The 13,394-nt window shown below is 32.5% G+C and overlaps 1 protein-coding gene across 1 annotated transcript in view; it reads left to right on the top strand.

Annotated features, from left to right (window-relative positions):
- Window positions 1-13,394, top strand: part of AIMP1 (aminoacyl tRNA synthetase complex interacting multifunctional protein 1) — a 48,231-nt gene that overhangs the window by 9,593 nt on the left and 25,244 nt on the right. Inside the window, exons 2-3 of the mRNA XM_051967444.1 lie at window positions 3,937-4,071; window positions 12,979-13,092. Of these exons, the coding sequence (XP_051823404.1) occupies window positions 3,963-4,071; window positions 12,979-13,092 (223 nt within the window). The 5' untranslated portion in view covers window positions 3,937-3,962. The remainder of the gene's footprint in view (window positions 1-3,936; window positions 4,072-12,978; window positions 13,093-13,394) is intronic.

Here is a 13,394-nt window from a genome sequence, read left to right as displayed (position 1 = left end):
ACTTAACACTATACACCAAGGTAAGATCAAAATGGGTTCATGGTTTAGGCATAAAGAACGAGATTAAAAATAAGTTAGAAGAACATAGGATAGTTTGCCTCTCAAACTTGTGGAGGAAGAAGGAATTTGTGACCAAAGAAGAATTAAAGATCATTACTGATCACAAAATAGAAAATTTTGATTACATCAAGCTAAAAAGCTTTTGGACAAACAAAACTAATGCAGGCAAGATTAGAAGGGAAGCAGTAAACTGGGAAAACTTTTTTTACAGTTAAAGGTTCTTGATTAAGGCCTCATATCGAAAATATATAGAGAATTGACTTTAATTTATAAGAAATCAAGCCATTCTCCAATTGATAAATAGTCAAAGGATATGAACAATTTTCAAATGATGAAATTGAAACTTTCCACTCATATGAAAGTGTTCCAAATCATTATTGATCAGAGAAATGCAAATTAAGACAACTCTGAGATACTACTACACACCTGTCAGATTGGTTAAGATGACAAGAAAGAATAATGATGACTCTTGGAGGGGATGCAGGAAAACTGGGACACTGATGCATTGTTGGTGGAGTTGTGAATGAATCCAACCATTCTGGAGAGCAATCTGGAATTATGCCCCAAAAGTTATCAAACTGTGCATACCCTTTGATCCAGCAGTGTTACTACTGGACTTATACCCCAAAGAGATACTAAAGAAGGGAAAGGAACCTGTATGTGCCAAAATGTTTGTGGCAGGTCTCTATAGTGGCTAGAAATTGGAAAATGAATGGATGCCCATCAATTGGAGACTGGTTGGGTAAATTGTGGTATATGAATGTTATAGAATATTATTAATTTATGCTAAGTGAAATGAGCAGAACCAGGAGTTCATTATACACTTCATCAACAATACTATATTGGATCAATTCTGATAGAAGTGGATATCTTCAGTATTGAGAAGATCCAGTTCAGTTCCAATTGATCAGTTACACCCAGAGGAAACGAGTGTAGACTGCTTGCATTTTTGTTTTTCTTCCCAGGTTATTTTTACCTTTCTAAATCCAATTTTTCTTGTCCAACAAGACAATTGTATAAATATGTACACATATATTGTATTTAAGATATCCTTTAACATGTTTAACATGTATGAGACTGCCTGTCATCTAGGGAAGGGAGAAGTTGGAACAGAAGTGATTACAAGGGACAATGTTGAAAACTACCCATGCATATGTTTTGTCAATAAAAAGCTATAATAAAAGAAAAAAATGCATCTTTTAAAAAATTGCAAAAATTCTAAACTATCAGGGCAATTATCTTTTATGATTTCTTGTAATATAATGTCTAGATTCTTTTTTTCATCATGGCTTTCAGGAAGCCCAGTAATCCTTAAATTGTTTCTCCTAGATCTATTTTTCAAGTCAGTTGTTTTTCTAGGAGATAATTCATGTTTTCTTCTTTTTTTTAATTTTTTCTATTTTTGTTTGTTTCTTGGAGTCTTGTTGAAATTCTTAAAAAAGAGAGAGATTAATAAAATTGAAAGTAAGATTTGCAGATATTAGTCTTTGACCCTTACTACAATTCTTTAAGATAAGCACCCTGACTCAGTTTCCCTAATTTTTTTGACTCAGTTTCCCACTTCTGCCTTAATCCCTCTTGTTGGACTGATATAATGTAGGGCTAGTTACTCTAAGGTTATAAATTGTGAATGTGTAACAATATGAGGGGGAGTTCAGACTTCCTGCCTCCTAACTCCTCATAAGTCATGAGAATGTCTGGTGTCTTCCTCTCCCTCCCCACACTACCCTGTCAAAACTGGATTGATAGTCTGTTCCTGCTCTCAGTGCTCTGACTCCGCCCTTGCTTCAATCTGCCCGTTGGTAGCCTTGAGCCACATGCATATATATATCATTGAGAACTTGCATTGGATGCTGAATTCTTGGAGACAATAGTCATATTCAGCCCTGGGACCAAACCATGAATCCATTTGGTCCCAACAAATCTCTCCTTTTCAAATAAAATATTAAAAACTCTTTAATCTGTACCTTGTCTCAGTTTCTCCATTATTACAATTATTACAAATTACAATCTGCAATTCAATTAAAGAAACTGAGACTGCAGTTAAGTTGTCCAGTGATCACACTGCTCTTAAATATTTGAGACAGTTTTTAAAATTCAGATCTTCTTAATTCTAAGGACTGATCTCTATCTACTATATCACTTAGCTGCTCAGCAATAATATTCTGTCTTTACATTCCTATTATCAGCAGTTATTTCCAGGTGATTGTTAATTTCCCAGAATTTAAGCTAGGAACCCAAGTATTTAAAGTTCTTACATTGAGCTCTTGCTTTTTTTTTTTTCCCTCAGTGATGATAATTTTTGCAAACTAAGTCTTTCTCGGTAAATTAGTAATGGGGAATCTTTATAAAGGATGAATCTGTATAAACTTCCCCTACATCAATCAAAATGCAAAGCCAATTTGCATTTTTCCTAGTATTTTTTATGCAAAACATTTTCTTTTCTTTATTTTTTGGGAGGAAATAGGAATATGAGTTTACTTTTCTTCACTGAAGTCTACCCTAATTTCTTGAGTTTCCAAAAAAAACTGGAAAACTACGTTGTGTTTGTAAGTGCTGGTTTGTCTACTAAGTACTTGTGATTAAAGCCATATTATACAAAATTTGCTTAACTTACCTTTTTGAATTACTGTTCCTACCGAGACTTGTTTTGTGACTTTTAAGAACTCAGCTTATTCTTTAGAACTGACAGTAATTGGAAGGGTTTCGATTGTAGCTTCTTGGCATATTTCTAAACTAATTCTCTTTATATGTTAAAAAACCCTAAAATATCAAAGATTCTTAGAACTATTGGAATTATCAGCTTTGAGGTTACTCTGGCATATTTCCTATTCTTTATTTAGAAGTGATTTGAAATTTTTTGAATTTATATACATATATATGTGAGAAATGTTTTGAATGTAAACATTAAATTTCTTTTTTAGGTTTAAGAAAACCTTAGTGGAAGACAAATTGGATTATTTTGAATATCTTACATACTATCCAATTAATAAAATAATTTGAGTGTAGTTATTAATTAGGTAGTTTTTATTTTTTGAGGAAAAGAAATAAGAATATAGCTTATACTAGTACTTTGTAGTATCAGATCATTCCAGTGATTTATTTTAAGATATTTTTGTTAATCAACTTTCAAATTATGTCAAAAATTAGAGATTAAAATTAGTTATAATAATTTTTTTCATATTTTGTTAGGAAATCTTAGACATTTACTTGCTGAGAAAACTTGATTGTTAGAGGGAAAATGTGCTAGCAAAAGATGTTCTTTCCCCTTCTTTTTAAATGAGCTTTTCCTTTGTCTAAGCAAAGTGGTGTTGTTGATGATGATGTAGCAGTTAAAACTTTAAAAAAAAAAAACAACCTAATATGAATCATTGTGACTTTGCCAAAAGGAAGAAATTGAGGGGTCTCATTTGAGAAACATGTCACAGTAACTTTTGGAGGTAATTTGAGAGCTATTCATTTCTACATAATCAACTGAACCTTTTTTTTTTTTTTAAGTGTATAATTAGAATACAGAGGAAGTTTTTTGAGTTACTATATTTTTAGTGAAATTTAGTTTAGTGAATTTTAATTACGAACATGGACTTTGACAATTCACAGTTAAGAATTCAGGCAATTGTGTACAATACTGAGAAATCAATTTTTATGTGTTAGACAGTTTTACTACATAAAATCTTCCAAAACAATTATAATTTAGCATTATTGTCATTTGCTTTTTCATAGGAAAAGGATTTTTCTACTCTTTGGCTCACTTATTCACTTTATATCACTTACATGTGTGATGGTACTTTATTAGTTGTTTTTCCATGTATGGTTTGGGAAATTACACTTATCAAATTAAAATATTCAGTTATATCTGCTTCTCTGTTCCTTTAGGATTTTTTTCCCGTTCCTGGATAAAGATGGCAGCCAATAAAGCAATTCTGAATAGATTGGAACAAAAGGGTGCGGAGGCTGATCAAGTTATTGAATACCTTAAGCAGCAAGTTGCTCTACTAAAGGAGAAAGCAAGTAAGGAAACTAAGAAATTGCAGTAAAATGCAAGGGGTAATGATCTTATTATGCATAAGTAAGTTATCAAAAATGATTTCACTGTGTAAGAAAGGTATCTTCTAAGATTTTAAATATGTCTTTTAATGGTATTTAAGATAAATAGTGGGTAAGATGTATTGATTGAAAAACCAGTAAGAACTGTACTTAGTGAATATTTCTAGCTCTACATTGAAAAATACTAAGCCTTAACTGAAAGTTGCATAATTGCATAATTTAGTTGCATAGTCGCATAATTTTGTTGAAAGAATGTAGGTAGATTTTGAGATTTGGAATAGTGTTGAGCAATAGCAGATATCTATTCTTCCTTATATATGGAAAAGGCTGCATAGTTTTATAGAAATTTAAGATGGTGCTTAAAATAAAAAATATTTGACTGGTTTTTAAATGGATTTACTTGCTTTAAGAAAACTATCCTCCTATAATACATTGTTGGTGAAGTTGTGGACTGATCCTGCCATTCTGGAGAGAACAATTTGGAATTATGCCCAAAGGACTATCAAACTATGTGCATATTCTTTGATCCTTTAGGCCTGTATTCCAAAGATATCATAAAGGAGGGAAAGGGACCCACATATGCAAAAATGTAACAGCCCTTTTTATAGTGACAAGAAATTCGAACCTGAGTGTATGTCCATAACTTGGAGAATGGCTAACAAATTATGGCATATGAATGTTATGGAATATTATTGTTCTATAAGAAATGATCAGCAGGATGATTTCAGAGAGGTCTGGAGAGATTACATGAGCTGTTGCTAAGTGAAGTGAGTAAAACCAGGAGATCATTGTGCATGACAATAGCACAATTATACAATGATCAATTTTGATGGGACGTGGCTCTTTTCAACAGAAAGGTAATTGGGGCCAATTCCAATGGTCTTGTGATGGAGAGAATCATCTGCATCCAGAAAGAGAACTGGGGACTGAGAGTGGGTCACAATATAGTATTTTCACTCATGATGTTGTTGTATGCTTGCATTTTATTTTCTCATTTTTTCCCTTTTTGATGTGATTTTTCTTGTGTAGCGTGACAGTTGTGGAAATAAGTGTAGAAGAATTACACAAATTTCACATATATTGGATTACTTTTGTCTAAGGAAGGAAGTGGGAGGAAAGAGAGGGAAAAAATTTGGAACACAAGGTTTTGCAAGGGTGAATGTTTACAATTATCTATGCATATGTTTTGAAAATAAAAAGCTTTACTAATTTAAAAAAACAAAAACAAAAAAAGAAAATTGTCCTCGTAGACAGTTCCGAACACCAAAGAAATCACAGGTCAAGTCCAAAAAAAGCGCTATACTAACAAAAAGGAATGTGTTACAATGAATAAAATTCTGGCCATGAGTCAGGAAGACTTGGGTAGAAGTCCTTACTTTGACTCATTATCTGTAGGACAGTCTCTATCCTCTCAGTGCCTCAGATATTTTTCTAGTACTGTGGATTTCAGCTGAAACCTGCATCTGAATCTTGTGAGGATATTTTCTATACAAACTTGCATCATTCTTAGCAAATCAAATGGCAGTTTGAGATTCTTCTTCAACCACCTCCCCTCCTAAAAAAAAAATCATACTAAGATTTCATATATTTATGGAAAAGTGGTTTGCCATTTCCTTCTTTTCATTTTATAGATGAGAAAAGAGAGGCAAATAGAGTTGTGACTTGTCTAGGCTTAAACAGCTAATAAATATCTGCACCTAGATTTTAATTCATGAAGGTGATTCTAATTGACTCTAGGCCCAGAATTCTTTTAATGTTAATGAATATCAATTTCTTCATTTTTAATCTGAGGTTAAGGACAAGAATGGATTAGAGTGTTACTAAGATCCTTATTCTAAAATGCTCTGATTATGTTTTGAAAGGATGAAGGATTTCATAAGTGTAGACTCTTCCCTCTAGAGATTATAAGGTTCTATTTGGTGAGAGTGGCAGGGTGGTTTAATGGGTAGTCAGACTTCTTAGCTGGATAGGGATGGACAGGTCACTAGAGTTATATGACCCTGGTCATTTGGAGCCAAGATGGCAGAGTAAAGGCAGGAAATTTGTCTGAGCTCTCCCAAGTTCCCTTTTAGACTACTATAAAATAATATCTCAAAACAAATTCTGGAACTACAGAACCCTAAAAGGATAGGATGAAACAATTTTCCAGTCCAAGGCAATTTAGAAGGACATCATGAAAGGTCTTGCCACCGGGATGAGAGTAGTATACATTCCAGGGCATGCCCTAGAATGTAATTGGCAGCAATTATGTAATTGCTGTGTAATGCAAAAAGCCTACAGACAATAATGAGTTGGACAATTGTTCAGGAGACTTTAGAGGATCCTTTTCTGGCATTTTGCTTCTACATAGTACAAGTAGAAACTATTAGCACACTAGAATGTGTGGCAGCAGATGAACAGCAACTCCGGTCACATAGTTCCAGAGCAGAAAAGATAGCCTGTGGTCATTCACAGACAAGAGCACAGTCCAGGAAAGAAATGACCACATTCTGCTTGAAAGAACTGAAAATTTAAAGACATCCAGAACAAGCTCTGAAAACATCAGCATTAAAAAAAATAATAATAATGAAACCTTGGGACAATGCCCCCTCCACTCAGAAGCAGAACCCAATTTTAACATAAAGTTAAAAGTCAAGAAATAGGCTCGAAAATGAAGAATTGAGTAAATAAACAAATAAATAAATAGAGAATAAAAAACGACCATAGAAAATTACTATGAAAATCAGGAACTATATACTACATGAATGCTATTATCAGATGCTTTTCATAAAGTTAGACCTAAACAATTGGAAGAATGTGAAGTCTTCATGAATGTGCCCAGCTAATATAATAAAAATGACAATTCTAGTTAAATTAATCTACTTATTCAGTGCCATAGCAATCAAACTGCTGAGAAATTACTTTATAGAGCTACAAAAAATAGTAACGAAATTTACCTGGAAGAAAAAAGGTCAAGAATTTCAAAGGAACTTGGGGAGAAAAAAATTGCAAAGGATAGTCACCTAATTGTACCAGCCCTAAAACTATATTATAAAGTGATGGTCATAAAAATTTTTGGACCTGGTTAAGAAATAGAGTATTGGATCAATGAAATAGATTAGGTTAACAAGACCAAATATTCAATAACTGTAGTGTTTGATAAACCCAAAGACTCCTGTTACGTAGATAAGAACTTACTATTTGACAAAAGATTTTTGGGAAAACTGGAAATGGTATAGCAGAAACTATGCATTGATCAATTTCTGATAACTTATATCAAAATAAGATCAAAATGAGTTCATGATTTAGACATAAAGGGTAATACCATAGGTAAATTAGGAGAACACCTCTCAGATCTGTGGAGGAGGGAGGAATTTATGACCAAAAAATTACTAGAGCACATTATATAAAATGCAAAATGGATAATTTTGATATTAAATGAAAATACTTTTGTAATTTTAATTAAATTAAATTTTAAAAAGTTTTACACAAAACCAATGCTTACAAGATTAGAAGGGAAGCAAAAGGCTAGGGAAAATTTTTTAAATCAGTGTTTCTGATAAGGCCTTCTGATATATTCTAAAATATATAGAGAACTAAGTCAAATTTATAAGAATACCCACTAGTCTCCAATTGATAAATGGTCAAGGGACATGAACAGACAATTTTTCAAAGAAATTAAAGCCATTACTACTCAAATGAAAAAATGCTCTAAACCACTGTTGATTAGAGAAATGACTAATGTGACAGGCAAAGATAGTGATGAAAGTTGGAAGGATGTAGAAAAACTGGGATACTAATGCATTGTTGGTGGTTTTGTGAAATGATCCAACCATTCTAGAAAGCAGTTTTGAACTATTCCCAAAGAGCTGTCAAACTGTATTTATCTTTTGATCCAGCAGTGTTTCTTCTGGTCTGAATTCCAAGGAAATCATAAAAGATGGGAAAGGTTTCACATGTGCAGAAATGTTTGCAGCAATTCTTTTTGTAGTGGCAAGGAACTGGAAATTGAGTGGATGCTCATTAGTTGGGGAATGGCTGAATAAGTTGGAATAATTGTAATGGAATGTTACTATATAAGAAGTGATGAACAGGCTGGTTTCAGAAAAGACTTACATGAAGTGATGCTAAGTGAAATGAACAGATCTAATAGAATATCTTACATAGTAACATCAAGATTATATGATGATCAATATGAGGGACTAGACTCTTCAATAATGAGATGATTTAAGGCGATTCCAATAGACTTTGGATGAAAAGTGCCATCCACATCTAGAGATAAGATTGTAGATTGAATATGGATCAAAGCATATCATTTTCTTCTTCTTCTTCTTTTTTTTGTGGTGGTGGTATTATGTGTAGGGTTTTTGGTTTTGTTTTGTTTTTTGCTGAGCATGAAAAATATGGAAATATATGTAGAAGAATTATATATGTTTAACCTGTGTTAGATTGCTTACTGTCTTGGAAGTGGGAAAAGGAGAAGAATTTTAAACACAAGATTTTGCAAAGGTGAATGTTGAAAATCATAAAATGCCATTAAAAAAAGAAAATTACTGAGATAACAAAAAAGGTCAAAATACAAAACTCAGGAAAAAAAAAAAAAACAAAAACAAAGTCAAAACTACTATACCTGAAGCCTCAGAGAAACATGTGAATTGGTCTTAGACCCAAAAAATTACTGGAAGAAATCATAAGGTATTTTAAAAATTAAATTAGAAAAACTGTGTGTGTGTGTGTGTGTGTGTGTGTGTGTGTGTGTGTGTGTGTGTGTGTGTCGGGGCTGGGGGAGTGGGAATGGGAAAAGAAAGTTGATAATTAGATGAAGGAGGCACAAAAATCCACTTAAAAAACTCCTTTAAAAAAAAAACTAAAAAAAGAAAAAAATTATTAAAAATTAGAATTGGACAAGTGGAAGATAATAACCATGTATGAAATTAAGAGATAATAAAAGAAAATCAAAACAGTGGGGGGAATACAGAAGAAAATATGAAAAATCTCATTGGAAAAACAACACACTTGTAAAATAGATCCAGGAAAGATAAAAATTATTGGCCTATTGGATAGCCATGACTAAAAATAAATAAATAAATAAAATGTTGAAGAGCTTAGGATATGGTATTCCAGAGGATAAAGGAACTATAGTTCTTTATAGATATATAGATATAACTATAGTTATATCCTATAAAACAGTATAATCCTTCAAGGGAAAAATGTATTTATATATACAATGAAATAGAGGAATTTCAAGCATTCTTGATAAAAATATCAGAGTTAAATAGAAAATTTCCTTTTCAAATACAAGACTAAAGAAAAGCATAAAAAAATAGGAAAGAGAAATCATAGGGGATTTAATGAACTTAAACAGTTTATGTTCCTGCATAGAAAGACAGTTGTAAAAACTTTCTCGTTATGACAGAAGAAATATACATAGAGACCATGGGTGATTTGGCTGGTAAGTCAGTTCGATATTCAAAAAAATAAAATTAAAGGGTAAGAAAGAGATATGCATTGAAAGAAGAGGAAAGGGAGTGATAGAATAGAATGATGAATTATTTCACACAAAGGCACTTTTTACACTTATTCTTCTTAAAAGAAGAGTTTTTAAGTAAAGAAGAAAATGGCAGACAACACTTGAAGCTTGCCATCAAAATAGGCCCAGGAATGACATGATCAGTTGGATATACAAATATATTTTGCCCTATAGGGAAATAAGAGGGTAGGAAAATAAGGGGGAAGAAGAGGGTTTGATAGAAGGGAGGACAGGTTGAGGGAGGAAGTTTTAGTAACAACAATTTTGAGTTGATGGGAGAGGAAAGGAGAAAGATTGAGATAGAGGGAAAAATATCATAATTGTCAGTAATCATAATTGAAAAAATGTTTACAGCAGGTTTCTCTGATAAAGGCCCTATTTCTTAAATATACAGAAGACTGAGTCAAATTTATAAGAATATAAGTCATTCTCCAGTTAAATGGTAAAATAATATAATCAGGCAGTTTTCAGACAGAGAAATCAAAGCTAACTGTAGTATGAACAAATGTTCTAAAGGACTATTGATTAGAAAAATCCAAATTAACACAAGTCTGAGGTACTGCCTGAAAACCATCAGAAAAATACCAAATACTGAAGGGGATGTGAAAAAATTTGGACACCAAAGTACTATATAGTTAGCATCATGAAATGATCCAACCATTCTGGGGAACAATTTGGAGCTACACCTGATGTAAAACTACATATGTAGCACTACTAATCTGTATCCAAAGAAATTTATTCAGTCATTTCAGTTATGTTAAACTCTTTGTGATCCCATTCAGGGTTTTCTTTTCAAAGATACTGTACTTCTCTTTTCTTCTGTAGCACATTTTACAGATGAGAAAACTGAGACAAGCATGGTTTAGTGATTTGTCCAGGGTCACAGGACTCTGAAGTCAGATTCGAATTTGAGTAGATGATATTATATATTGTGACTCTGCCCACTACTCTTGTGTCACATAGCTGTCACATTCTTGTTTTGTATGACTACATTGATAGCCTATATCAAATTGCTAGCCAAAATAGGGAAGGGAGTGGGAGAGGTAGGGAGACAATTTGCAAACCCAAAATTTTTTAAGAATGAATATGAAAGAGTGTACTTACATGTAATTGGTAGCTGATAAGGAAATAATTGTAAAAATATCCAAGTGGAATATGATGGATAGAAGGAAGGAGTCTCCCAGGAAGTGCTAATTAGGATATCACAATATTATAGCAAATCCCTCAAGTAATATAAAAGGAGCCAAGGGAAAATTGTCATTTCCTTATTAGGCTTTATGGTGAATGTGTTATTTCATTCATTTTTTAAAAGTGCAATGGCTGTTTTTTTTTTTTTTTAATAATTATAACTTTTTATTGACAATACATATGCATGGGTAATTTTTTACAACATTATCCCTTGCACTCACTTCTGTTCCGATTTTTTCCTTCCCTTCCTCCACCCTCTCCCCTAGATGGCAAGCAGTCTTATACATGTTAAATATGTTACAGTATGTCCTAGATACAATATATGTGTGCAGAACCGAACAGTTCTCTTGTTACACAGGAAGAATTGGATTCAGAAGGTAAAAATAACCTGGGAAGAAAAACAAAAATGCATACAGTTTACACTCATTTCCCAGTGTTCTTTCTCTGGGTATAGCTGCTTCTGTCCATCATTGATCAATTGGAACTGAATTAGATCTTCTCTTTGTTGAAGATATCCATTTCCATCAGAATATATCCTCATACAGTATTGTTGTTGAAGTATAATGCTCTCTTGATTCTGCTCATTTCACTCAGCATTAGTTCATGTAAGTCTTTCCAAGCCTCTCTGTATTCATCCTGCTGGTCATTTCTTACAGAACAATAATATTCCATAACATTCATATACCACAATTTACCCAGCCATTCTCCAATTGGTGAGCATCCATTCATTTTCTGGTTTCTAGCCACTACAAAAAGGGCTGCCACAAACATTTCGGCACATACGGGTTCCTTTCCTTTCTTTAGTATTTCTTTTATATATAAGCCCAATAGTAGCTCTGCTGGATCAAAGGGTATTATGTACAGTTTGATAACTTTTTGGGCATAATTCCAAATTGCTCTCCAGAATGGTTGGATTCGTTCACAATGCCACCACTGATGCATCCCCTCCAATATTCATCATTAAATTTTCCTGTCATCTTAGCCAATCTGACAGGTGTATAGTGGTATCTCAGAGTTGTCTTAATTTGCATTTCTCTGATTAATAGTGATTTAGAACACACTTTCATATGTATGGAAATAGTTTCAATTTCATCATCTGAAAATTGTCTATTCATATCCTTTAACCATTTATCAATTTATCTTTAACCAATTATCAAGAATGGCTTGATTTCTTATAAATTAGACTCAAATCTCTATATATTTTGGAAATGAGGCCTTTATCAGAACCTTTAACTGTAAAAATATTTTCCTAGTTTGTTGCTTCCCTTCTAATTTTGTTTGTATTAGTTTTGTTTGTACAAAGGCTTTTTAATTTGATGTAATCAAAATTTTCTATTTTGTGGTCAATAATGATTTCTAGTTCTTCTTTGGTCACAAATTCCTTCCTCCTCCACAAGTCTGAGAGATAAACTGTCCTATGTTCCTTTAATTTATTTATGATCTCGTTCTTTATACCTAAATCATGAACCCATTTTGATCTTATTTTGGTATATGGTGTTAACTGTGGGTCCATGCCTAATTTCTGCCATACTAATTTCCAGTTTTCCCAGCAGTTTTTGTCAAATACTGAGTTCTTATGCCAAAATTTGGGATCTTTAGGTTTGTCAAACACTAGATTGCTATAGTTATTGGCTATTTTGTCTTGTGAACCTAACCTATTCCACTGATCAACTAATCTATTTCTTAGCCAATACCAAATGGTTTTGGTGACTGATGCTTTATAATATAGTTTTAGATCAGGTACAGCTAGGCCACCTTTATTTAATTTTTTTCAAGTAATGGCTGTTTTAATGGCATTTAAGTAAATGGCAATTTAATACTGGTCTTTCCATCATAATCTTTGCCTTTTCTCTACTCTTAGGAAATTAAATGGCAGTTGATTTTCTTCTAGTAGTAACAGAGTGGGAAAATGGGTCATTTTGTTTTTTGTTTCAGCCACTTTAGAGAAACCAGGTAATGACTTATCAATAAAATATTTTTTCAGCTATTAATAGTGTAATTTTTTTTATCAACCATTTAATTTTTTGTAAATCAATGTTAACAGAAAGAAATGAGTCAGTCATTTAATCAGTCGGTTTTATTGTACTTCCTGCGAGCATGTTATTTCTTAAATAGTTTAACAAAGTGGAATTTTAAAAAATTCTAATGTACTTTACTGAATTTATCAATTTTAGTTTTACAGGCAACTCTCAGAGAAGAGAAAAAACTTCGTGTTGAAAATGCTAAGTTGAAGAAAGAAATTGAAGGACTTAAACAGGAGCTCATACAGGCTGAAATTCGCAATGGAGGTGATTAAAATAGATAAATGAAAATTTATATCTGGCTTCATTCTGCTCACATTTCATCTTTTATTTTCATTTTTATTGTTTCAAATAAAGTTGTAGTTTCAATTAAAGTATGGTAGAAGTATCCAAGTGACATCATTGTACTAAGTAAACTGAAAATGTTTCTGATATGACTAGAATTAGGCATTTCCTTAGAACAAATTAAAAACAAGTGCAAAATGAATTGTTTACATTTTGAGTATCTATGACCTATTCGCTGATAATTTTGGGGCCCAGATGTAAGAATTCTTAGTTTCAATTATTGT

This window comes from Antechinus flavipes, chromosome 6 (assembly GCF_016432865.1).
Source record: "Antechinus flavipes isolate AdamAnt ecotype Samford, QLD, Australia chromosome 6, AdamAnt_v2, whole genome shotgun sequence".
NCBI classification, from domain to species: domain Eukaryota; kingdom Metazoa; phylum Chordata; class Mammalia; order Dasyuromorphia; family Dasyuridae; genus Antechinus; species Antechinus flavipes.
This window is presented reverse-complemented; position numbering and strand designations above follow the sequence as displayed.